The following is a 25,349-nucleotide window of genomic DNA, read 5'->3' as shown; positions in this document are numbered from 1 at the left end:
GAAAATGAGTCGGTTGTAACGCTAACTACGATATTGCTCAGTAGACAAATGAAGCCATTTTCTGACGCGTGAAAAAAAAAAGATAAACTTCAAATATCTCATTAATTAATGTATTAGATCCACGAATTTGTAATAAAATAATTTCTTGTCCATTTCATTTATTTTTTCTACCTTTTGGCTCATGTGGCCCGTGACATGAGTGTCGGAAATTAAAATGGCCCGCTGGGGGAATTAGGTTGGGCATCACTTGTCTAGATCTTGCCTACACATTTAATTACATGACTGACCCAAACTAATTGATGAAACAAAACATAGTTGTCAGCTTTTTTTTTTTCAAATTATTTTTAAAAATGTTTTTCTGGTTTCAGCCAAACTTGTCAGTTTTCTTGAATGAATCCAAATTCTTGCACATCGTTTTGAATGTCGTCTTTTTCTGTGTTATTCTAACAGCTCAGAACACAAGAGTGCTTCAACCCTAGAGATGTCCTTAGAAGAAACTCTTACTGAAATAGTTTTATTGGAAACACATTGGAGTGCATTGAGACACAATATGAATGTACTGCTACTCTGTGTAGTAGTGATTGCATTGAGATTGGAATGAAGTGTCTTGAAACAAAGTAAAAATGTAAAAAATAAAATTTATTGAATTATTGTTCATTGTGCTGACTGAAATAATACTAGCACAATGGACTAACAATGAGTCAGTACACTTGAACAAATCATTAGAATACCACCTAGTGTTTATATACATATCCAGACTTATACAATTTAATAGGCAAAGCTAAGACTAGAGGCTATGAGCCATTTCTGTGTTCGGACTTCATAAAAATGATTATGGGACTCCAATTGATTCTACACTGGGCCACAAAATTAGATCACTATGAGTTATATCTTTTTAAGGACCACAACTCTTGTTATACTTTTAATTAAACTACATTTTAGTTAATGAAGATTCTACTTTACCCAAACAGATTCTTCAACATATGATAAATGTCCCATGAATTGCCAACACAAGCACTGGTTTAATGGGTGGAAAGTTCTCTTCCTGTTCACATGAAGACATTCTAGGGACACAACTTCATTATGGATGGTATCTCAGTCTTGTTGTTTATTTCAATGTACATTGAATCAAGTATCATTCTTAATGTATACATTACATAACATGATTCTTAGAATAAATAAATAACATGTCAAAAAAAAAATCCTTTTGTAGCAAACACTATCCAACAACTAAGTGATTTAGTTGAAACAAGTCAATACCAGCATTTTTCTTCATGAACAAATCTAAAACAAAAAGACATACAGTTTTACTGAACATCAATATGAAATGGCCACCTGATCACCAATGTACAACTACAAGTCAGGCTGAAAAGTCTTTGCAACATCATTAACAAACACACAAAATTTGTCAGTCATTTGTTCATCAAGTCTTGATCAAATAAATATGTAACATAAATGTAGAGGTCAGGTACAGATTGTCATTTTGAATTCTGTTTCATCTGAACAACAATCTTCCCAGCATAGTCTATTCAGTAAAAGGGTAAAATAAATGGTTCTACTCAAGAAATCATATTAAAGAGACAAAAATCTTTTGTTTTTTTGGTCCCTTAATATTTCTGTACGATCATGGTTTAGAATTTAATAAGTAGTAATTAAACCATTTCATTGTTATCAAAGTAGAACCTTTTAAACCTGATAGTCACTGATTGCATACTTTGAAAGTAATGCAGGGACAATACTAGATTCTAGTAGGTGTAAGTTCCTTCATTCATTTTGATACAAAACAAATCTATAGGAAAACACTTTCATTTCATTGGCCAATCAAGCCTCCATTAGAACAGTGTTACTGCGAAAGAGAAACAACAGCTAGCTCATTATTTTCAGCAATTTGTCCTTCCAACCCTGGAGACTGTTCTGTGGTTTGTAGTGTGGCCAGAGTTTCTGATGATTGGTTTAGACTTTCCAAATGTTGAGCAGCCAGTTGCTAGAGAAAATAAAAATAAGTATACTCAGCATCAGCATTATTTCCATAAATCGTAGGCATATTCTAATTAGAGATGTAAAGACTGCTAGATATTGCCTATGTTTGTGTTTCCACCCTAACAATGTTAATAATGGAAAAAATGCAACAGAAAATGATATATTGTAATGATAATCTGGAATTTTACTCTTCCTAGATAAAAAAAATAACAAGCTCCTCTTTCTACTAGTTAGTTAGTAGTTAGTAGGAATCTGAAGCGTTTTAAGTCAATATTTAGTGGTTTCAATTTACTCATTAGCGCTGAACTATAATTTGTTAATAACAGGAGAATCTAGAGATACATTTTTTAATAGTTTCAACTAAAACAAATAGTTAAACCTTTGATTATACAAGGTACCGAAGCGTTGGCCTATAATCTGCCATACTGAGATCAAGATTTCTTGATCTACAATGAATGACTACACTTACAGTTCTTAGCGTTCGGGTAACCAGTCCTAGAAAAAAAAGTAACACTTTCATCTCCACCCCCTTTCCTCTTTGCCCAAAAGTAAACAAGCTTGAACTTGAGTAGAACACTAAAAGTTGGACAGCAGACCAGTGTGTATTGGTCAGATAGCTCTAGGGCTAGTGTGTAGTCGATATGTCGACTAGTTGTTATAAAAGATAAAAAGACTGCCATGTGTTTTCCTTGTGCGTAATAGGCTTCAGTTGTTTAGCGAACAAATAACACATCTGATAGTCAAGGATAAATCTAGATCTACTCTTACAGTTACACAGGCCAAATGTGTCTTACCCCGCCCTTTCATTGTTAAATTTGGTTTCTAAGTAATAAAATAGATCTAGATCTATTTCGTCGACGCATTTTTGAAACTTTAATGTAACATTTTGTGAATTTCTTAAAAATGATAGAACTTTTAATAACATAATAATACATCATGTATCCAACACAATAACCGGAATATGAAATACATAACGTTAAAAAATAGCTGAAGTTTATGAAAATAACAATGTTTCAACTAATATGCATATTATCCTATATATAGGCCTCTCTCTCTCTATATATATATATGTGTGTGTGTGTGTTTTGTGTAGTTTATACCAAGCTTTTTTTTTAATCTTACAAGAACGTTTGTAAAAACATCTTCTGTAGGTGAATGTAGATCTGTCATCGGCAAAGTGTTGACGCTTGTCATGACTATACTAATGAAGTTACAAAAAAAAAGTCAGGTTGGTGTATCAGCTAACTGACGGTACCAACCCGCCACTCCCTCACTCTCGCGTTCTTCATTTCTAGACTAAATCTAATTGCTTTTAAGAACCAATCAACGAATAGATCTGGACACAATGTGTTCCCCCACCTTTTCTGTCCCCCCCCCCCCAACAGGACGGCTTAGCGTGACCTCCGTGACCGCTCGTAAGCTAGTCAAGAGAGGGAAAAAAAAAAGGATACGAAATGCGTAACACGACGGGTTCAATGCGTATTTGCGTACTGACTGTCATTTTTGGGAGATTTTGCGTAACGAATACGCATTTTGCGTAACGGTAGGCAGGTCTGTGAGCCCAATCTCATTTTCTTATAAAGGAAACGAATCATACACACAAATAGGAGAGCAGAGGTCAGTCATGTTAACTAATCTATGAACTTGAGGTTTCCTAGAATTGATGGCTGGGTAGGTAGCAGAAAGTGAAATGCCAAATAGTGAAAAAATGTCAAGACTAAAAACACATTTCATTTAGTAGCTTCAAAAAGCGTTAATAAATTAAGGACAATGTGACTGGCATTACCTGAATGTGTTCCAACTGTGCTGGGTCGGTGACTACAAATACTTGGTGACCATTCTCACCTAGAGAAAGACCCGTAAGACCAGCTAGTCCTGCCTGTTGAAGGTCCTGTAAAATAATACTGCCTGGGGCCTGAAGGGTAAGCAGGCTGGCTACTGTTTGGTTGCCATCTGCTGTTACAAAGGTAGCAGCTTCTGACGTATTCACACCAGGGGTTAATAACATCATCTGATCAAGAAAAAAAATGTTAATCATTCTTTTCATAAACATATAATAATTATGTAAAAAAAAGCATACAATAAATAACTACTTATATGTTCATATGGATATTTTTAAAATTTTGGTTGAAATTTAAAATGTAAGTTGGAATCTACTTATTTCAACCCCCTGGTGTGGACATCTTTCACCTTCACCTATTTGTTAGTCTGTTGGACCAATAGGGCACCACACAAGATTTGTTGACCATCTTTCTCCATTCCTTCCTTCTTCTTTTTCCTGGTACTGTTCCCTAAAGAAAGGTCTTCGCAAGCCCCAAGGATCTTTTTAATATGGCCAAAGAGTTTGAGTTTATAATTTTTAACAGTGATTAGTAGGTCATCATGGGGTCTAATCGCTGTACTAATCCTATCTTTAATCTCTTTGCTTGTGATGAGTTCTTTGTATGTGATACCCTAGCATCTCAATTCCATTGCTAGGATCCTCCTCTCTAGTTCTGCAGTCAGCGTCCAAGATTCACAAACATAAAAAATGTGGTCAAGACCAGAGAGAGCATCAGTCTGATTTTAATGCCTTTGTCTATGTGGATATCAAGCCACATTAAATGGACATTAGTGACATCCAAAGATGCAAGCAGCTGATGCCTACAATGATTACATTAGCTCATTTTAATAACTATAATACCAATTATTGCATAATTATTATATTATGACATTAAGTCAACTGGGTACCTAAATATGCATTATAAATGTTGAAAACTGCAAGTTTTTTACTTTTCTTTTTTTTTTGATTCAACAGTCAAGTTAGTAAATTTTAAATGAGTAAAAATTGACAGAGCTGGATGTACAATGACATGTAATGAGACAATATGGTCAGGATATAAACAAAAGTGAGGTACATGAGGCATTATAATGATATTTAGATTCATGTTATAGATAATTTATCAAGGTTATGAACATTTTTAAAAATATCCTAAACAAAGAGGGGTAACTAAATCAAAACAAATGTAAGAACTTGTACTAATAAATAAACAGCATAAAAAAATAGACCTAGTCCAATGAATAAAGTAGAAATGTATGTTAGGAATTGAACACAAGTTCTAGCCCAATTCCAGCTCCCATCCTCTCAGCGTGGCCCCTCTGTGAAAACCTCTACCCAGTGAAGGACTGTTAGATAGCTAGTTTAGTTAGTTGGGTGGCGCACTTTAATGTACTGACAGTGAACGGATATTTTAGAATGACGACATAGACTTTGGGGTTAGAGGTTAAGATTGACTTTTAGAAATCAATTACTGCTAGACTCTTGAGGGGATAACATCGTTTTATAGTGACAGACTAGACTGTGGCCCATTCTGTAATAAACGTTTGTTTGAAGTTCACTCTGAGTCAACTTGGTCATTGAGTCTGTGTTCCTGTTAGTACCTTATCTATACTTGTGACTGTGTGCAAGATTTTCCGAAAACTTGCGGTTGAAATACATCAAACAAGGTACGCACGCACTTAGTCTAAATAATCATCTTTAGAAATACTTCAGCTACATCTGACTTACACATGCATCCGTTACAGGACACACAGGCTAACAATAAAAGCGAACATAGTCTCCAGTAGTAAAAGAGTAAAGTAAAGTTCCCTCTTCAGACCTTACGATCTATGGGGGAAGATGATCTAAAGGTCATCTGTTTCTGTGGCCTACGGTTAATGAGGGTGTCATGTGGCCATCACAACGACCAACCGCCTTTACTTTTCCCCAATTAATGTCAGGTACCCATTAGAGCTGGGTGGACTCAGATGCGCCCAAATATCCCAAAGTTAAAAATCCCAGTCTTCACCAGGATTCGAATCCGGGACCTCGCCAAGCGCTTCACTGCTCAGCCACAGTGCCTCCAGTCTTAAGTAGGCTACCATACATATGCTCCAGCGCCAATACATGCATGTGTGGAGGATGGAAGAAAGGCTTGCTAACCCTGTCCGATCCGTCACACCGTTCCCCCAGCACGGAACATATGGGCGGTGATGGTTCCTTAACAGAATTTTCAAAGTAAAGGAATATGAAGTTTGTACCCATGTGGGCTTGGACTCTGGCCTCAAATGGGATGGAGGATCCTAATTGCATTGGTTCAAGAGACTGTGACCCAAGAACAAACAGATGTGATTAAATTATCATCTAGTTGATGTGGGCCTTTAGACAAAAGGGTCTGTGAACAAGTAATCCGTCATCCTGGCCACGGGATAAAGTTTTTCCAGGTCAAAGGTTCATAAAAGGGATTTTTCTCAAAAATTTGTGGACAAGTCCAATGAATACGGTACAGTAATGTAATGTGCAAAAGTATGTTAGGAATTTCAGAAAATTTTAATTGTTATACCTGTGTTCCTTCCCCTGTACTGACAATGAGATTCTGATTTGTCTCCCCTTCTTCTGCAATTTCTGTTTTGATTAATCGTTTCTTTGATGGAGGTTCCTCCGAATCTGAAATTGAATAAAATAAGACAATTGATCTAAGTAAACAAATTATAAATATATATGATGTATTTCAGAATTACAATTACCGGTAATAACAATTACTTAAATATTAATAATATTTACAATGCCTAATGAGGTGAAGACAAAATAGTTCTCATACAATTAGAGCTCAAATAAACAGATCATTGCTAAGTGGCCACATCAGTGATTCTGAACTTTAAATTTCCAAAAAAGTGTCATAGACTATATCACTCAATTAATGTTGGAACAGTGACTCTGGGTCTACATAAATACACTGTAGGCTGAAGGGGCCAAATAACACCCATGAGCATCACAGACAAATGTATGTTCTCTCCAACTCTACAAAGGTAGTTATGACTTAAACGCAACTATTCACAAGATTGCTAATTCTTACAAAAAAAAAAAAAAAAACACAACATTTTAAAATAGCTCAAGAAATTCCAGTTCATTAAATAAAGCAGTCAAGAAAGAACTTTTTTTTCAAGTACCTCCAGGAAGATAGTACCGGTATAGAGAAGAAAGATGGGGCAGGCAACTGATAAGTGAATTTAAACTAAAGATTTATTTCTGGTTAAAAGGAATCATTTTTATGATTTCGTGTCATTATTTTCAAAGATACTATCTTGCCTGTTCATTTAAAAATTGAGTTTAGTTAATGAAAATATTTAAGGCAAGGGCTAATAGACTAGGCAAATCAAAATGTTTATTTCTCAATAATGTTTTTGGTGCAAAATGTACTTCCATTCCTTTATAAAGATTAAGGTTAAATTCATTTCACAAAAGGATACCAAAAAGAGATGTCATAACCAACCATTTTCAGGTGATGTCACAAGGATAGTTCCTGAATCTTCCCCATGAGCTGTTCTTTTGTGCATGGCCAGTGTACTGATCTGTCTATAAGTTTTCCCACAGTGACATGTGTAAGGTTTGTTGTGCGTGTGTACAACATGATGCTTGTACAAACTACTGTACTCTGTGAACCTCTTACCACACCCTAGAAATGTACACACATAGGGCTTCTCACCTGCAATGTAAGAGTGCATGAAGAGAGAAAAGACAACAAGCTTAAGATACATCTACATCCACTCCTTTCTATGTACTAAATACATGAAGAGAGAACAAGCTTAAGATACATCTACATCCACTCCATCCTATGTACTAAGTACATTCATCCATATCAATTATAGATTGTGACAGAAACTTGAAGCGAGTCATAAAAAATATTTTGGTTTTGACAAACAAGATTTATAAAGAAAAAAAATGTGTGTGTTTACATTAATGAAATAAAGGTTCATGAAAAGTCTACTAAAAGGACAGTAGACAAAAAAATATTGACAAACACTGTTGGGCTTGATTTTGAATGTCTGCTAAATGTGAGTTCAAAGATGTCAAAACTATTATCAAATAAAAATAGTTGAACTAACACTAAATGAAATTTAACACCATAAATATACTTTTTTTGTGTGTGTTTTAGAACAGCGCATCCTTAGGTGTTAAATATATAATGGATATATTTTATAAAATTTGTTATAAAATAAAGTGAAAGAAAAAAAAGTGTGATGGTATAACATGGATGGTTAATCAACTATTCGTACAATGGCCGCGAACAAACTAACTTATGATGGGATGAGAATTTAAAAGTACCTGTGTGTATACGGATATGATTTTTATAATTTGTGGCAGAAGCAAAAGCTCTGTTACACCCCTCTGCATCACAAATGTATGGTCTCTCTCCTGTATGCGTTCTGATATGAACTTTACGGATATTTGATGTGGTAAATGACTGTGTACAACCTTCAAAAGGACATTTAAATGGACGCTCTCCTATTAAAAAAAATAAATTACACCTTTAAGAATTATTATAGGTATTATATTACTTTATATAAAAAGTATGTATAAAAAATTACTTTACAAAATATTTATTGAAGTCAATTTTATTAAAGTTTTGAAAGTAATGAAAAGGTTTAAGGAGTTTTACCAGTATGTGTTCGCACATGTTTCTGTAGATCTCCAGATGTTTTAAAAGCTTTTTCACATCCTTTATCTGTATGTGGACATGGATATGGCTTCTCGCCTGTATGCACCCTATTGTGTGACTTGAGACCATAGCCAGTGGCAAAACTTTTACCACAGTTGGGCGATTCACACTGGAATGGACGATCTCCAGTGTGTGACCTTTCATGGACCTGCATTTTAAATACAAGATGTTATTGTATTTTATCTTCAAGTAAAAAAGTATCTCCCCTCAAAAATTTAGAAAAAAAAAAAAATAAAAAAAAAAAACACCTCAAAGTCACCAGAAAATTAACTACCTGTATCATGGTTGGAACCCGTAACATATGATATTTCAACTAAGAATATGATGCTCACAAAATTAAATAGAATAAACCAAGCAAGAAAACATCTTCCACCCATATGATCATGTAAAGCATGCCTCTTAGTGTTCTATCCATAACCCAAGGTTCTACAGTGCACAAAGAAATCTAGGGACAAGAAACCCAGTACACTAAAAATGGGTGAAGAAGCAAGCAGTCAGATATTTTATTTTATCCAGAAGAGTTGTAGAAAATCACTAACATTAAACAAAGATGGTCCAGCTCTCATTCAAACTAAAATCACAAAAAACATTGTCATATTGTATACACACCATGCATGATCAACCACTGCAAAATTATTGTGAACCACTGACACTCCTTTTTTGATTGGCTTATGTGTGGTCCCAAGATACAACTCTTAAAGTCAAAATCTATGGTTAAATACTTTATCTGAACACTGTGCATTCATCTTTATGAATAGATCATGCTGCTTTCTTAGGGCATGAACTGCATACCAGTTAAGAACTAAAGCTCAGCATCAAACAAGCTGGCTACAACAAGAATGTCTATGATATGTGATTAGATCTCAATGTACTATCAATATAAACCTAACTAAAAATCCAAAAACTAATCCTAAAACCAGGCCAAAACTTATGTCAATCCTTAGCACCAAATCTCAAAACCAATATCTACAAAATCAACCACATCTAAATAATATCAAATGTGTAGTCAGCACACTTCTCATCTGATGCCAGATATCAAGTGAGGTGGAAATCTACTTATCAACTTACTTAGAAATAATAGACAATGAATAATAACAATCAGTAAAATTACTTTTAAATGGTGGAGTGTGGTGTAGAGACGCCCACAATCTTCATATATACATTTGTAAGCCTTGTCTCCTAACATAACTGCTTTCTCCACTGGTTTAATGATCAGTGTCTGAGGAGTGTAAAAAAATAATTTAAAAATTGTAGCAGCTTCAATATTCAATAGTTTTGGTCAGTGTCTAATAATTTTACTAAGTTATTATTGCAAATAAAAAAAAAAGAATAATATATTCATTATCTGTAAATCAAAACACATATTATATAAAAAAACATAGGAGTTTCCCTTTAAATTCCTACTACAGACCATAAAACAGGTAATTGAACCTATAATGAACTAATTGAATCACCTGATTAGCTATTGCCATGTTTAAATTTCTCTCCTCTAGCTCTGAGGTGGCAGCAAACAAAGTCTCTGGATTGGTCCTAGTTATAAATGCTGTTGACCCATCCTCCAGTTGGATAGCTTGTAAACCTCCAGCTACTGTAAACACATTTCATAAAGTAATTAGAGATGACTACTTGTTGACATATTATATAGTAGAGATAGCAGAAAGACATATTGTTTTGATCCACTTTAACACATTTATCTTAAAATTATATTAAATATAAAGGTAATGAATTCAACACTTTTCTAATATATAAATGGAGTGTGCTAAATACTCTTTTTCAAAAAATACAATACAACTTGTACAGCGTTTTTTTGTTCTCTTAATAAGTAATGTATGTTAGATAAAAAATAATAAAACATTTTTTACCCCACCCCATTCCCCCAAGAAAGAATCCTTGTTAAGCAAATGTATAGATCTACTAGACCTTATATAATATTCCAATGATAGGCCTTTAGATCTAGACGAAGAAGACGTAAGTAAAATTTTTTGATCATTAATTTATTTAAGGAATGCAGAAATAACAGAAGACATATAGAGTAGTTTATGCTATTCGGACACCTATAGGCCAAAATTTCAAAGTTTCACTTTGACAACGCATTATTTGACAATGGTTCGACATAGAAAATGAAGTATCAAAATCTTCTTTAGTTTAAGAAGAATAAAGATGACTATTTGTATTTGTATCCCCTAACCTATATTTGTTATTATATTTAAGGTCAAAGAGGCCGTGTGTTTTCATTTAATTCAGACTAATTTGACCCACATTATTTGATTCCGGACATCATAATTTATTTCAGACAGTCTCTATATTTAGGCATCAATAAACTCAGATTTTAAATCTATATTAACATTAACTAAATTTTAAGATCCCCAGGCATAGCTCCTCACATGAAATCATTAAGATGTTTTCAAATTATGCATAAATACGAACACAAAAAATAAAAATATGAACACACTTATTCTACCAAAATTAGGTCACAGGGATAGTGACTTCTACACAGACTTTTAGACATTTTATGTTTGCATGATTAGATGTGTGTTGAATGTTTGTGTTTTTTGTTTATTAATTTAATAAATTTCGAATACGGATGATCTTTTGTAGTATAGTACAGGTTAGTACAGTATAGTATAGTACAGGTATAGCCATTCTTGCCTAAATAGCTGAATCCTCTATATTCTCTCTCTATAAATCTAGATCTATCTAGTAGGTCTAGATCTAGGCATTTAACTTCATTCAATATACCAAGCTCACTCCAAACATTTGCCCATTTATTCTCTATAAAAAAACAACAACAAAAAAACAAATATAATATAAGATCATTAACATTGATGTCCAAAACTGGCTGTTTGAAATAAATTTTGGTAAAAAAATCATAATTTAATTCAAACACCCTATTAATTTTTTTTTGTATGGAATCAAACAACTTGGCTTATGAATCAAATAAATCAGCTCCAAAAACAAAATAAATATTGCTGGGCTCATTAGCATAGACTTAGCCAATCAAAAAATATAGTCTCAACCCTAAAAAGAGGTAAAGTCATCCAGGTAACATAGGAAAAAACAACAACCTGACTAACAAATTTGAAATTCTTTTTTCTTACATAAAAAGATAGCTAAATGGAAGGAAATTGGGTTAGAATCATTGGAAAATGGACAAGCACATTATATAGCACGCTAGTTTCATATGAAATATCAAAATAAAGATGTAATTAACAAAAACAGCGAGTGTTCGAATTCAGTTAATTAAAAAAATCATAACAGTCAAACTAGGAGTTTTCCCAGTGTGGCCATCAAGCTAGTAATTATTTTCCTAATGATATACAGCAACTGTCAAATTTCAAGGAAAATAGAGCCATTTTCAAGATCCGTGTCCATGTAGATTTCACCCACCTATCCAGAAGTTTCAACAAATGTAGGAGTTAAATAGAGGTTTGTAAAAAATAAGTTAAATTTTGGGTCAGGTACAAACATCTTACATTAATAAATGGCTTGTAAAAAATACTGCAAAGCACTCCATTCCGACCTGGCAATCCATAGGGCCAATGCGGTTAAGCTCATTTGTTTCTATGGCACACAGTTTACAAGGGTGTCATGTGACCAACCTCTTTTACTTTCCTTAACAAATGTCACGTACATATCTGGGGCATCATAATTCAAAAGCCCAGTGTTTACACCGAGATTTGAACCAGAGACCCCTTGGTTTGGACCCCTATGCCCACCAGCAAGCTAGTAGCTTTCAATAATTAGCTGGCTAGAAGCATATTTCAATACCACATACCCTAGTTACAACAAAAAAAAATTAAGCACTATATATGACCAAAGTGTAAAGGTAGATCTATTGAAGACAGCATTTCAAATAAGAAATACTAATGTACCTTATCAATTAGATATTAAACACATTTTATCAGCTTACAGATTTCTTTTGGTGTGGCCCTTAAAACTGCAGTAGATCCATCGTCCAGTTTGATTGTTTGTCCCTCCTCAAACTTTGGCAAAACTTGTGCCTCCTCCTCATCAGTGACTGCAACATAAGAGACATTAACAGTTTTTACACTGAATAGTTTTATTAAGAATAAGTGAAAGCACAACTTATACCACAGACTAATGACAAACTCTTTTAAATGGTTGATTTACTCAGCACAATTTTCACAAGGCATGAACTCATGACTACTAATACACTTAAGAACCTGAAATCTTTTTAGTTTGGTTTTTAGTTAATTTCACAAAGGTTTGGCACACCTTACCTTAGAATATAGTACATAAAAATAAAGATAAATGATGTCATGCTCTACCATGCAACTTTAAAACTCCACATTTTATTTTAAAATCCTATATCTAAACATGATTAAAACCAAAGGCCAGAGCAGATAAAGTAGATCTAAAGGTACATTTAAATCATGCTAACAAAACACAGTGCCAGAAAGGTGGAAAAAAATTGGGAGGATAGCATTAGCCTATAGCTTTTCAAAGGGTAACAGAACCTCACAAAATACATTTTCCAAATCTTCACTGAATGACAATAAAAAGTCTTACTGGATTAAGTTCCACCACACATCCCTGGGATTTGGAACCCTCATGATTATCTTATGTCATAGTTGGAAACATTCACTAAAATGGGAGAGAACTGAGATGGTCTTGAGGAAGACAGAAGTACAGTAGCAATCAATGTAAAGAATACATTAAAAAATAAACTCAAATTTCTCTTAGTTTGTCTTGTGTGTACTTACAGATAATTATTGTATTAAACATAATAAACCAAAGATATGGCACTCATTCTACATCAAACTTAGACAAACCATATACTACAAGAATAACCAATCCCAAATTTGGTTAATTTACTGCACTATAATTAGGAATTATTCTGTTTCAATGGCATAGTCAGAAGGGGTTAGGGTTAGGAAATTTGTGACTGTTTTTTTGCATTAATTTTGTTTAATGTAGGTGAGTTTTTAATGTTAAACCATAACTTGCCCCAGTGCAGCCAAGGGGGAGGGTTTGAGTTTAAAACCCCCTCCAGGGGGTTTAGAGGTTAACTCCCATTGTCTAAAAAACAAAAAATAAAGCAAACGACAATCACCAAATTCCAAGTTGTTTTTTTTTAGTTTGAAGCCCTCCCCCCCCCCCTCCAGAGTTTTTTAACGTTAAAAACCCCCTTTTCAATATAAGACTCAAGAAAACAACAATCACCAGATTCTATGAGTTTAAAAACCCCCTCCAGAGGGCTTTCAAGCAAAAAGCCCTCAAGATGGTTCTAAGCTTACCCCCCCCCCCCCCCCAGCATGTTTTGAGGTTAAAAAAGCCTACAGAGATTTAGAGGTTAAAAACTCCCTCTTCAAAATTAACTAAAGCAATTAACTACAGTCACCAAAATCTATGAGCATAGCTAAGGGAGTTTTGAGATTTGGTTTTTGAACTGTAGACACTTCAGAATATGCATTTTTGTTGGTTTTAAATACCGGAAATAATGCTTGGCAACAGGGCTCTGTCCCCACTGGGGAAGCGCTGTGAGCTAGCAAGAGTAGGCTGTTTATTATCTTTCCACTAATTCCAGGAAGAACCTATTTTAGGGTATAAAAAACGTCAGAAAGAATGAAGGGTCGGACTGTAATAAAAACTAATTATATACACACATACATAAAAGGGAGGAAAGAAAAAAAAATCTCCCCCCCCCCCCAACCCTTTCTGAAAAAAAAAATCGTGGCAACGTCCATGTTTGGTTTTATTCTTTTTGTCTTAGTTTAAAAATTTCCTTTGTTTATTTTTTTTTTTTAATATAAAACTTTCAGTATATAAACTTTAGCTTACAGTACATTTTTAATGGTATTAGATAAATAATAATAATCCAATAAGGTGTAATACAATTCATAACATTAAATTTTATTTTTAACTAAGCACTCCTATCTACTAAAAACTGATTTCAAGACAGCTAGCCCTAAGCTACCTTAACATTGCTATTACTTTGCTCTCCATTACTGACACATTAGAAATTTCCAAAATAAACTGAGTTCAGCTATCATTATCTATCCATCCATCCATCCCAGTGGCACTACAGCGTATGGAGGGTCCTGACCTGCTTCAACACATCTTTCCGGTGCTTTTCATCTCCAAGCCAGAATTCTTAGCGGTTGTAGATCTGTCTCTGCATCATCAGGCCATCGTAATCATGGTCTCGGGTGCCTGTCTTAGGTTTTTGCCAGCTTACTATTTTAGCTCCTTTGTTCTCTGACATTCTTTTAGGGTGACCTTCACAACATAAGCTGTTCTTTTTTTTATTTCTGTCACTATTCTGTCTTCATATAACTGGTATATTTCCTGGTTAGTGCATGCCCTCGGTTAGTGCATGCCCTCCATCCAGTTTCATCTTGTATAGCACCATAAATTTTTTTTAAGGATTTTCCTTTCCAAAGTATTAAGCTGATTTTCTGTTGTTCATTTATCTTGCATACATAGCTACTGATCTTATGACTTTTTTAAAATATAGTTTCCTTTGTTTTTTCTTGACAGTATTTTTCTTTAAAGTATGTGCTGGGTGGTTTAGAATGCCCTGTTGCCTGCTGCTAATCGTTTCTTTATTTCTGTCAAAAGGTTATTTTTAGAGTTTATCATACTTCCTATGTATTTGAATGGGTATCATCATCAAAAAACTAGAAAGTCCGGATTAAAACTTAATTTTGATAAATACCAGCCTATAGCAGTAGAGAACTAGTGTTTATCTATTCTCCTTCCAAGAGTTAATCAGCTTGTACACTTCTTGGCATAATCTATGATTATTTAAGTTTGTATGGGGTGCGGTGGCTGAGTGGTAAAGTGCTTGGCTTCTGAACCGATGGGTCTTGGGTTAGAATCTTGGTGAAGACTGGATTTGTTAATTTCTGGACTTTTAGGACACCCTGAGTCAACTCAACTCCAATGGATACCTGATATTAGTTGGGAAAAGTAAAGTGATTGATAATTGTGCTGGCCACATGGCACCCTCGTTGACCTTCGGCCATAGAAACTGATAACCTTTACATCATTTGCCCTAAAGATCTTAAGGTCTGAAAGTGATACTATTTGTTTTTGTGAATTATGGCATAATCCAGGATTAATTGACTGATTAATTTTACATGTTGGTTTAATCTGTGATTTCTAAATATTACATACATTTTAGCATAATCAGTGATATTTAAAAGCCTCTAATGGCACAATTTGTGATTATTCAAGTTTTTAGATATGACATAAATGTCTTGCATATCTATTTTGTGGCAGTGGTACAACACCAAAACATATATTACAGTACAGAACAAGAAAGTGTTACATTACTCTTACCCATTTCAGCCTTAACATTTTCAATAAGAGTTGTTCCATCTGCTAAGGTTAAGGAGGTTTGAGTGATTTCTCCTGTTTCTGAGCTAATCACATTAGACATTGTGAACTTGATTGCCTCCATTGAAGCATTAGCTGTGACCACATTGCCCTGTCACAGTGAATAAAATTATCATAATAGAATTGACAATAAAATTAACAAATAATTTAACATATCCAGTCATTATAACATGATAATATGTTGAAAACAAAAAAGTTAGAAGGGACGAACTACTTACATCGGATGCTTGCATTAGCAGCCTAATGACTTGGTCAGCTGATACTGGAACAGAAAGATTACCATCAGCATCTGACGTTATCAAAATACCATCTTGTTCACTCGCTTGAACCAAATGTGCTTCAGTATGTAATACACTATTTTCATCCAATGTAGCCTATAAGAAATTGGGTATAATATTTTTTTTAAAATTACAATTTATAAATTATGGTAGCTAAAAATATTTATTATAAAAGAAAAACAAAATAATTTTTTAAAAATAATTAAGTATCAGTGTCATCTAAACATGTGTTTATTCATTATTGTTAACATAGCAAGAAGCTATTTAAAATTAAAGAATGGCAAGCGCTGATGTCATGTTCCAAATCTCAGGTCATTACCAAGAAAGCTAAACAATTCACTGAGGATAATTAAAGTTTAATTTTTTTATGAGTCAGGATGATTCACGAGTCTAGATGCATACATATCTAAGTTAAAGTATAAATACAGAGATACTTGACTTGAGTACAGTCAATCAGTTCAGTCCAGATTAGTTTAGTGTTATTCTTGAATGCACCACTTTTTGTGGCAGTTTAAATTGTTTAGCTAAGTTAACCTGGGAAGAGTCTTCTTCCGATCCTCTGGAATTTACCATGTCTTCAGCCTCAGCACCATCCAAGCCCTCGACATCTGGGTGTATATCCTCATGGCCCCCAGACACACCAAGTCCAATGGGGTCATCATCATCACCAGTAATGGATGAGGTGACAATGTTGACATGATCATCATCATCATCTTCTGCTCCAGAATGACCAAGACTGTCATTTCCATCAGAATTTATGTTGGAGTCTTCGATTTCTCCCTGAAAACCAGAGGAGAAAAAAACAATAAAAAGTAACAGGATGTAATTGTACGAGTCTAAAATAGGTTAAATAGCAAAGGTATGATAGATGATAAGTCATAGAATTGGGAATTCAGCAGTAGAAAAATGGTTCAACATAAACGCCCAACCCCTGAATAGCATAACCTCTTCATTAAAATGAGAGTCAAGCCTTTTATTGTACAGTATTTGTATAACGTCACCAGAATTGCACATCCTGTTGGTCCAAAGGATGTTCATGTAAGCAAAGTACCAATGTTTGAAAACTTTATTGAGTTTCATAGAAATGAATATCCATTACCTAAAATTACATTTCCATTCAGTTCAATTTTTATTGTCAGTTTAAGTACCGGTAATTAATTCATTACTGATTTTAATTAATTGATTACTGGTATTACCAATAAAAAAAAATGTTTGTGAGATTGAAACTTAAATAAACTGTATGGGTACTAAAGGTTACTTGTTTCTTCTTTAAATAAAATAACTTTGTCATGTGACAATCTATGCACATATACGCAGAAGGCAAAGCTATTTAATTGTAAGTATGGATGGTGAAATTAGTTTTTGATGTTCAAACTTACATTTGAGCTGCAGCATTGTATAATTTTTGCTCTATTTAACCTAGCAATCACAAAACCACAATTCTACTTCTTGGAACAAATTTCTTTAAGCAAGAGCAAAACAAAAGATCCACACACACTTAAGCTACGTCCTCAAAACACCACTCTAGGATTCAGTACTTATTTTATGACATTAAACACAACTTTGTAAGGTACAGTACTTACACCTGCATGATCTCCAAGACCTGCAAAGTCCTCATCATGGTCATGGACATTAGATGAAAGAGGTGAGAGAGAGTTAGACTCCCCAAGTCCATCCAGAACATTGTCCATAGGGATGACACACACTTTCTAACACTTAACAATCTTGCGTGCAACAAACAAAAATTTTATACAAACAAATATTTCAATATAGAAAACAAGCAAAATATAAAAATCCTCTTTTAAAAAACAAAGCTTATATAAAGGGGAAGAACTGTCCTTAAAAACTACATCTACCAACAATGTACAAGTTATTGCCCTTATTCCATATCAAATAAAATAATCAATTGACTAATTGAGTATTTTTGTTTATTGATTCATGGTTTGTTAGGTACAATAAATAATTGTTTAAAGTATCAACTTGATCAATGAATGCCTGAGGGAGAAATAGCGTTAGCAATTATTTAAGGGCCCTAGACCTAATAAATTTAGCCATCTGTGAATTCTGAAGCATTAGTTTCCCTCGCTGCTATTAAACAAAATAATAAATTACCAGTACTGTAATTAGTTGTTTAATGTTTTTTTATTGATTCATTTTTTGAGTATGTCAATAAATAATTGTGAAAAGTTTCAGCTTGATCTGAGAAAGGGTGTGAGAGAAATAACATGTACACACTTTTTACCAGCCAGACAGAGTGAGTTGATATAAGCCTTGAAAGGTAATAAATACTTTTTTAAATAGGTATTATTAGTTAGTTTAATGAGATGATTCCATGGTCACACATATGAACATTTCAAAGAAAATAACTTGATTATTAAATGTAAAGAATACTCAGACTTTATATCATTAATAACAAAGTATACACTTCACTAGGCCTAATGTAGTCTAGTTGGTAACATCCAATCTATCTCTCTTACAATTCTCTGAGTTATTTTCGTAAAACTGTTCAACAATACTTTCTGTCCTATAAACAGCTATCTTGGTACAAATCTACATTATCATCTAAATAAATATTCTAACTTTATACCTGCCCACAATGAACATACCAGTATGTTTTTTTTTCTCATTTGGTTAGAATGTGAGGTACAGTTATGTCTGGTAATCATGTAGGACAGCATTCCGTGCCAATTGAACATTAAAAATTAACAAAAATAATTTTTAGTATCTTTACATTTAAAAATATAAATAGTATTTTAATAGATTAAATCTTTCAAAATAAGGAACCTTTGTGTTTTAAATGATGTCAATAAAACGTCTTAGTAACTTCAAGATAACTGTCGCATTGCCATTTTGTAGCCTATTATTTAGTGGTGTTGCCAACTAAGAGTATTTAATTTTTAAGAATTTTTTTAAAAACAATTAATCTTAAGACCTCTATCCCTAATTATGATAAAAATCTGGCTGTTGCTGGGAACCCTGGCGATGGCTCAAGGAGCTGTATCTCACAACAATGGATAAGACTAAATGATCATACAGTTGAAGGGAACCTCCAGACAATGGATAGGATCTCTCATTCCTAGCCTTTGGGTATAATCCTTTCCTTTGGTCAAGGGACATAATAGGGACATTAAGCTCTTAATGGACACTCACTGAGGCTATGTTGGTTAGGCCTTGGCAGCAAAGAATGTCATGAAAAATAATTCAGGGCGCTGATCTGTTTGAAAATGTATTACGTTTCAGATGTTCCTTCAAAGTTGAAGATAATCTACTTTCTAGTTCAAACCTCCTGCAGGACAACAGGGGATGGCAGCAGGCAGGATATGAACCCAGAACAATCGAGACAATTGAATGACAGTCCAGTGTGCATACCACATGGCCAGGCATGATTACAGTATATTTTATCAGAAATACAAGATTATTATTATGCATGTACCCCCAGGCAAGTGACAGTGCTATTAGTCAAAAGAATTGAGTGAACTTCTAAATGAACCCTCACCAATTTCATGCTTGACTGGGCACTGCTTATAGATCTAAAGCCTGGTGGTCAAAAGCTATAAGACATTCAAGTGTGATGGATTCTCATTATCAGCATTAACAATCTGCTTCAGTGCAAATTTAACATTTTTTAAAACTATATGCTTCTAAATGATGTTTTATATAGGATATATGTGTAAGTCTCTATCATTATCTTGGAAGACAACAGCCACCCGCTCTATCATAACTATGTCAAATTGTCATGAAGTGGGTCACTTCTGTCAATCAAGACTAGAACTGAGCGGTACAAAAACTTTCATTCCTTACTTGGTTACTATATCAATGCCACTCGATCAGGAAGCATGAAAAGGATCAAGATGCTCAATGAACTTTTTATGTTGTCTGTTCTATTTATGTGTATGTTTCTGTTGTGTTTTCTTTATATGAGACATGAGTCCTTGTATTCACAACAAATTTCTAATCTAAACATTGTCATCATCTGCTTATGCCCATCTTAGCTAAATTTTCTTCACAGAGACTTATCAAGAAAGCTCTTAGATACAATGAATTTATTACAGTGTCAGTGATTAGCTTTTCGATTTCAGCACAAATACTTCTAAACATGTACTGCTTGTATTTGATTTCATTGGCTGTAATGCTATTTTGGGTTGCTTAGTAGTGTTAACCTTAAGCTCGCAAAATATACAAATGAAAGAAACATTTTTAAATGCTTTTAACAGAGAAATCAGATATGTGCTAATTGTTGTTAATTGTAAGGTCATTGTTTGTCCTAGTGAACAGAGATAAAGCTGGCAAATATTATGCTGGCCATTTATATGCAAAAGATAATGTAGGCAATTTGTATGGTTCAGATATTTTCAATAATGAAAGTGATAAGAATGCTCTAAAAGTAGGACTGTGAATCTTTAACATTTTTTTATGGTTTCAAAATCTTTATTAACAATATATATATATATATTTTTACATACTACCTTATTTTGCAGGAGTTATCTCCCTTTTATCAAGGCTCAGAAGGGATTGTGCTGAAAGTGTTTTTTTGTATATTTTTTTTAAATAAAAAAAAAACCTCCATAATAATTGCTGCCTCTTTCAAATTTCAGACATTTCAAATAATAATTAATACAAACTTCAAAACTAAGCAAATCTAAATTTCATTCTGTATTCAACTCTTTCAGATTGAATATGCAATATTCAAAGGTTCCAAAATAAAATGACTAATAATAAGTTAATCAAATGCATGTATCCAGCGTACCTGACTGATTGACATTTTAGCCGTTGTCCTAAAGATACATTACAATATATATGTTTAGAATGAGTGCATTTTTTCCTGCTATACTGTTAAATAAAAATGGATCAAATAGTTAACATTTAAAATGTAACCAAGAACATGTCTTATATATGTCAACATAAAAGAAAATTTTTATATCTAAAACTTTATTACGCTGTAAGATATATGAATTTAGTACCACTATGATAACTTGGTTGAAGTATAATATATTCTTAGCCTTAATTTTTATTTAAAAAAAACAGATAAATTTAACCCACTGATGCCTATTGCAATAGGATGTTTTAGGATGCTATTTTTTTACTTAAAATAGAGCTCATCATGTTTCATTCAGAATGAGAACGTGAATATTCTGTTTTTGAAAGTAAAAAACTGGATATGTTTAGTTTAGTTATTTTATTACAATATTTTTTTTAAAAACTTAACAGGCCACTAGCCCCAGTGTATAAGCCCCCACCCATGAAAATTTTATAACTTTGCTTTGTTTTTAAAGGCATTAAACATGTATAATATTATTTGAAACTAGACATATTTTTTAAATTAAAATTTTAAAGCTGTTTAATAATTATTGTTTTGTTTTATATTTTGAATTTTTTTTTTTTTAATTAAGAGTTACTTCCCTCTTGTTAAGCAAAGTCCTGGTATTTTTCAAAATGGAAAAAAGCACTATTCGGTTAAGAATCGTTTTATTCCTGACAAAAGAATTAAGTTTAATTTGTTTGCCTGAATTTCTAGTTGATTCAAGAAGAATGCTTATCATCTCTTTTCAGCAGCATACCCAAGTTTCAGGTGTCTGCATACCAATGTCTGTCAGCGACCCCCTTCTTATCTCCCAATCGTTTATGGAATTCATATTTGCATATAAGTGAGCAATATAAAACTTAATGAAATATATTAAATAAATTTGTTGTAGGTTTTATTATACCCATTTTGGCACCCCTTATTTGACTTTAACTGTGTGTGGAAGTCTTCAAAATCGACACTAGCAGCTGGGAAAAAGTGGCACTGGAAAGATTCACATGGAGAGAGAGCATAAAGAGGGAGTCTCGAGTTGCAGATGCAATACACAACAGTAGCAGAAAGAAGGGCGAAAATGCAACAGCACCTGGTGATTACATATGCCCAACCTGCGACTGCAGCTGTGTAACAAGGATTGGCCTCTTTAGTCACACAAGAAGTTGCAAAGGGATAAGATTATCTTTTGAGACGTAAAATGCCATAGAATTTGACTTTGTTAACTGTTTCTGTATTACATCTTAAACAATAGTTATTATCAATTTGGAAACATCTTTTCTGCCAGAACAAGGATACTAATGAATGCTTTGAAATTTCGAATCACTTTCTTTCTTCCCTAAATGTTTTAAATTGCTTCAAGAACAAGAGCTTGTTAATACATCCAGATTGTTTTTCTTTAAACATTTTTTTAACCAAGCAAGAAGCATTTAAAGTAGTTACCAGTACTTTTCTTTTTTTAGTAGCAGGAAAATAGCTTTTCCATTATTTATATATATATATATATATATATATAAAAGCAAATAACATACATTTTTATTCAACTTGGATACTAAAATACCTAGGAATAAGTAATTTAAATTTGATTTCATAATGTAAAATTATAATAGTTTTAATTCTAGAAAAATTAATATGAAGGTCTATTATAATTAGATAGAGCTGTGCGTTTTTTTTTTTTCTGTACCAGTAATACAAAGATCTGTTTGTGGATGCTTTGTTAGCAAAATGTTGTTGAAATTCATTTTTATAAAGAGTACCAGGTATACCCATATGTGCATTTGTGAATTCCATGAAGTATGCAAAATGGGATGAACAGGATTTACTTTTGGATTTATCTGATTTCATTTGAAAAAAGGTAAGATTTGTTTAACCAAGCAAGAAGCATTTAAAGTAGTTACCAGTACTTTTCTTTTTTTAGTAGCAGGAAAATAGCTTTTCCATTATTTATATATATATATATATATATATATATATAAAAGCAAATAACATACATTTTTATTCAACTTGGATACTAAAATACCTAGGAATAAGTAATTTAAATTTGATTTCATAATGTAAAATTATAATAGTTTTAATTCTAGAAAAATTAATATGAAGGTCTATTATAATTTGATAGAGCTGTGCGTTTTTTTTTTTTCTGTACCAGTAATACAAAGATCTGTTTGTGGATGCTTTGTTAGCAAAATGTTGTTGAAATTCATTTTTATAAAGAGTACCAGGTATACCCATATGTGCATTTGTGAATTCCATGAAGTATGCAAAATGGGATGAACAGGATTTACTTTTGGATTTATCTGATTTCATTTGAAAAAAGGTAAGATTTGTTTAACCAAGCAAGAAGCATTTAAAGTAGTTACCAGTACTTTTCTTTTTTTAGTAGCAGGAAAATAGCTTTTCCATTATTTATATATATATATATATATATATATATATAAAAGCAAATAACATACATTTTTATTCAACTTGGATACTAAAATACCTAGGAATAAGTAATTTAAATTTGATTTCATAATGTAAAATTATAATAGTTTTAATTCTAGAAAAATTAATATGAAGGTCTATTATAATTTGATAGAGCTGTGCGTTTTTTTTTTTTCTGTACCAGTAATACAAAGATCTGTTTGTGGATGCTTTGTTAGCAAAATGTTGTTGAAATTCATTTTTATAAAGAGTACCAGGTATACCCATATGTGCATTTGTGAATTCCATGAAGTATGCAAAATGGGATGAACAGGATTTACTTTTGGATTTATCTGATTTCATTTGAAAAAAGGTAAGAAATTTGTTTTTAATGTTACTTTTGCTTTGTTTTAGAAATGATTACTAATGTATCTAATAGTCTTTTTATTTTTAGATCAGATCTTTTCTAGATAAAATTTAGAATTTATTAAGTAAGCCTATAGTCAAGAATCTAGTCATTCTAGTCTACATTGACTATAAATACAAGTTTGTCAATTAAATAAAAAAGAAGAAATACAAAAATATTTGATTAAATGTTCATTTTATTTTTTTGCAATTCTCACATCAGCCATGACTTGACTTGTGTTCATGACCAAGATATCCAGTCTAGTTCTAGAACTTGAATCTAGATTGTTACATATATTTACATTCACACATTGGATAAGGTTCATATCTGGAACATCTCCGAGTCTAGATCAAAATCTAAGTAGACCAGGACTAGTCTAGTATAACTATAGAATTCATAGATCTATCTAATCTATAAAAATAAATAATTAAAATCTAGACATCTAGATCTAGATCTAATTCTTGAAATTCTACTCTTTAGTAGATCTATTACTATAATATTGTAATATTAAATTAGATATGTATATACTATTTACTATATATAATACTAATAATAGATCGATTCTATATCATATCATCTAGATCTAACTTATACTTCTATAGTATAAAATATTAAATAGTATTTATAGCTGGGCTGATAGCTAGATCAAGTAGATTGTAGATCTTTATAATATGTCTCGAATCTATATAATATATAGATATCTTGTAACTAGGGTCTACAGAGTAGATATAGAGACGTAGAATCTAGATATCACTAGACACTAGAGTTGAGAGATATAAAAAAAAAATATTTAAAAAATCGAATCATTATGATTATCATAAGAATATGAATGGACATGGCACACATGGAGAAGGGCATTGGCATTGCTTTTGTGTTCATTCCCTGTCTTCAGTTTTTGCTGAGATTGTTACATTTCAAATGAGGGTCATAGACTTGATAGACTACGGAGTCAAGATCTAACGATATGATTAACATGGAGTCATAAATTGTATTTGTTGACAACAATAGTGAGTTTACACATCTGCGACTAATTCTCAGATGATAGCACCCAGGAACTGTGCCCGAATAACAGTGAACACTGGGAAAACTTACCCAAAAATCCCTGTTCAGTACCGCCATGCACTGCTTAATCTTCAAGATGGCGTCGTTTAGAAATTGGCTTCCTTTTTTTTTTCTCGTTCTTACACTAAAATAAATTACTGTAAACCTCCTACATTTTTACTTTAAATTCATGCAAAAACATATTACCGTAAAAATGATTCCTTATTTTTAGTGTTTTAGTTTAGGCCTACCTGTTTATAAAAAAAAAAATTATTTATTGCGTGATCAAGCTATCGGGGTCGTCTCAATTTCAGTAAATATCGATAAATAGTAGTCTAATAAGTTTAACATACCGTGCTATCCGTAGATCTATTGTACATGTATCAAGTCACTCTGTCTGTCTGGTATAAGTTCGAACACGTTATTTCTCCCACACCCAATCTCGGATTAAGCTGAAATTACGCACAATTATTTCTTTTACCCGACAACACAAGAATCAACAAAAAATTAGCCAAACCAATTAGTTAATCAACTATTGGCAATTATTTATTTTGTTTGCTATATTGAACAAG

At 32.8% G+C, this 25,349-nt stretch overlaps 1 protein-coding gene across 3 annotated transcripts; it reads right to left on the bottom strand.

The window, feature by feature from the left end:
- Nucleotides 1–618: 618 nt before the first annotated feature.
- Nucleotides 619–24,907, bottom strand: LOC106054449 (zinc finger protein 76-like). 3 transcript variants are annotated; one of them, XM_056044414.1, is made up of 14 exons: nucleotides 24,829–24,907; nucleotides 17,722–17,862; nucleotides 16,709–16,918; nucleotides 16,079–16,234; nucleotides 15,804–15,951; nucleotides 12,409–12,516; nucleotides 9,953–10,086; nucleotides 9,610–9,717; nucleotides 8,439–8,646; nucleotides 8,105–8,284; nucleotides 7,272–7,484; nucleotides 6,342–6,445; nucleotides 3,767–3,991; nucleotides 619–1,984 (listed from the first exon to the last, which is right to left on the bottom strand). In XM_056044414.1, the coding sequence occupies exons 2-14, from the start codon at nucleotides 17,827–17,829 to the stop codon at nucleotides 1,844–1,846; spliced, it is 2,043 nt and encodes a 680-aa protein (XP_055900389.1). In that variant the 5' UTR covers nucleotides 17,830–17,862; nucleotides 24,829–24,907; the 3' UTR covers nucleotides 619–1,843. The 3 variants fall into 3 exon arrangements, with proteins under 3 accessions (XP_055900389.1, XP_055900388.1, XP_055900390.1); XM_056044413.1 differs by lacking the exon at nucleotides 24,829–24,907 and adding an exon at nucleotides 18,745–18,765; XM_056044415.1 differs by lacking the exon at nucleotides 17,722–17,862 and having other exon boundaries at nucleotides 24,829–24,882.
- Between the last annotated feature and the right edge of the window lie 442 nt (nucleotides 24,908–25,349).

This window comes from Biomphalaria glabrata, chromosome 10, assembly GCF_947242115.1.
Source record: "Biomphalaria glabrata chromosome 10, xgBioGlab47.1, whole genome shotgun sequence".
Classification (NCBI taxonomy): domain Eukaryota; kingdom Metazoa; phylum Mollusca; class Gastropoda; family Planorbidae; genus Biomphalaria; species Biomphalaria glabrata.
This window is presented reverse-complemented; position numbering and strand designations above follow the sequence as displayed.

Excerpts from the sequence above, each read along its gene's own strand:
- LOC106054449 (XM_056044414.1), bottom strand. The coding sequence starts at position 17,829 with ATGGACAATGTTCTGGATGGACTTGGGGAGTCTAACTCTCTCTCACCT. Across the intron at positions 15,952-16,078 it reads TGCTAATGCAAGCATCCGAT|GGCAATGTGGTCACAGCTAA; the intron begins GTAAGTAGTTCG and ends TCACTGTGACAG. Across the intron at positions 8,647-9,609 it reads CCACACTCCACCATTTAAAA|GTCCATGAAAGGTCACACAC; the intron begins GTAATTTTACTG and ends TTTAAAATGCAG.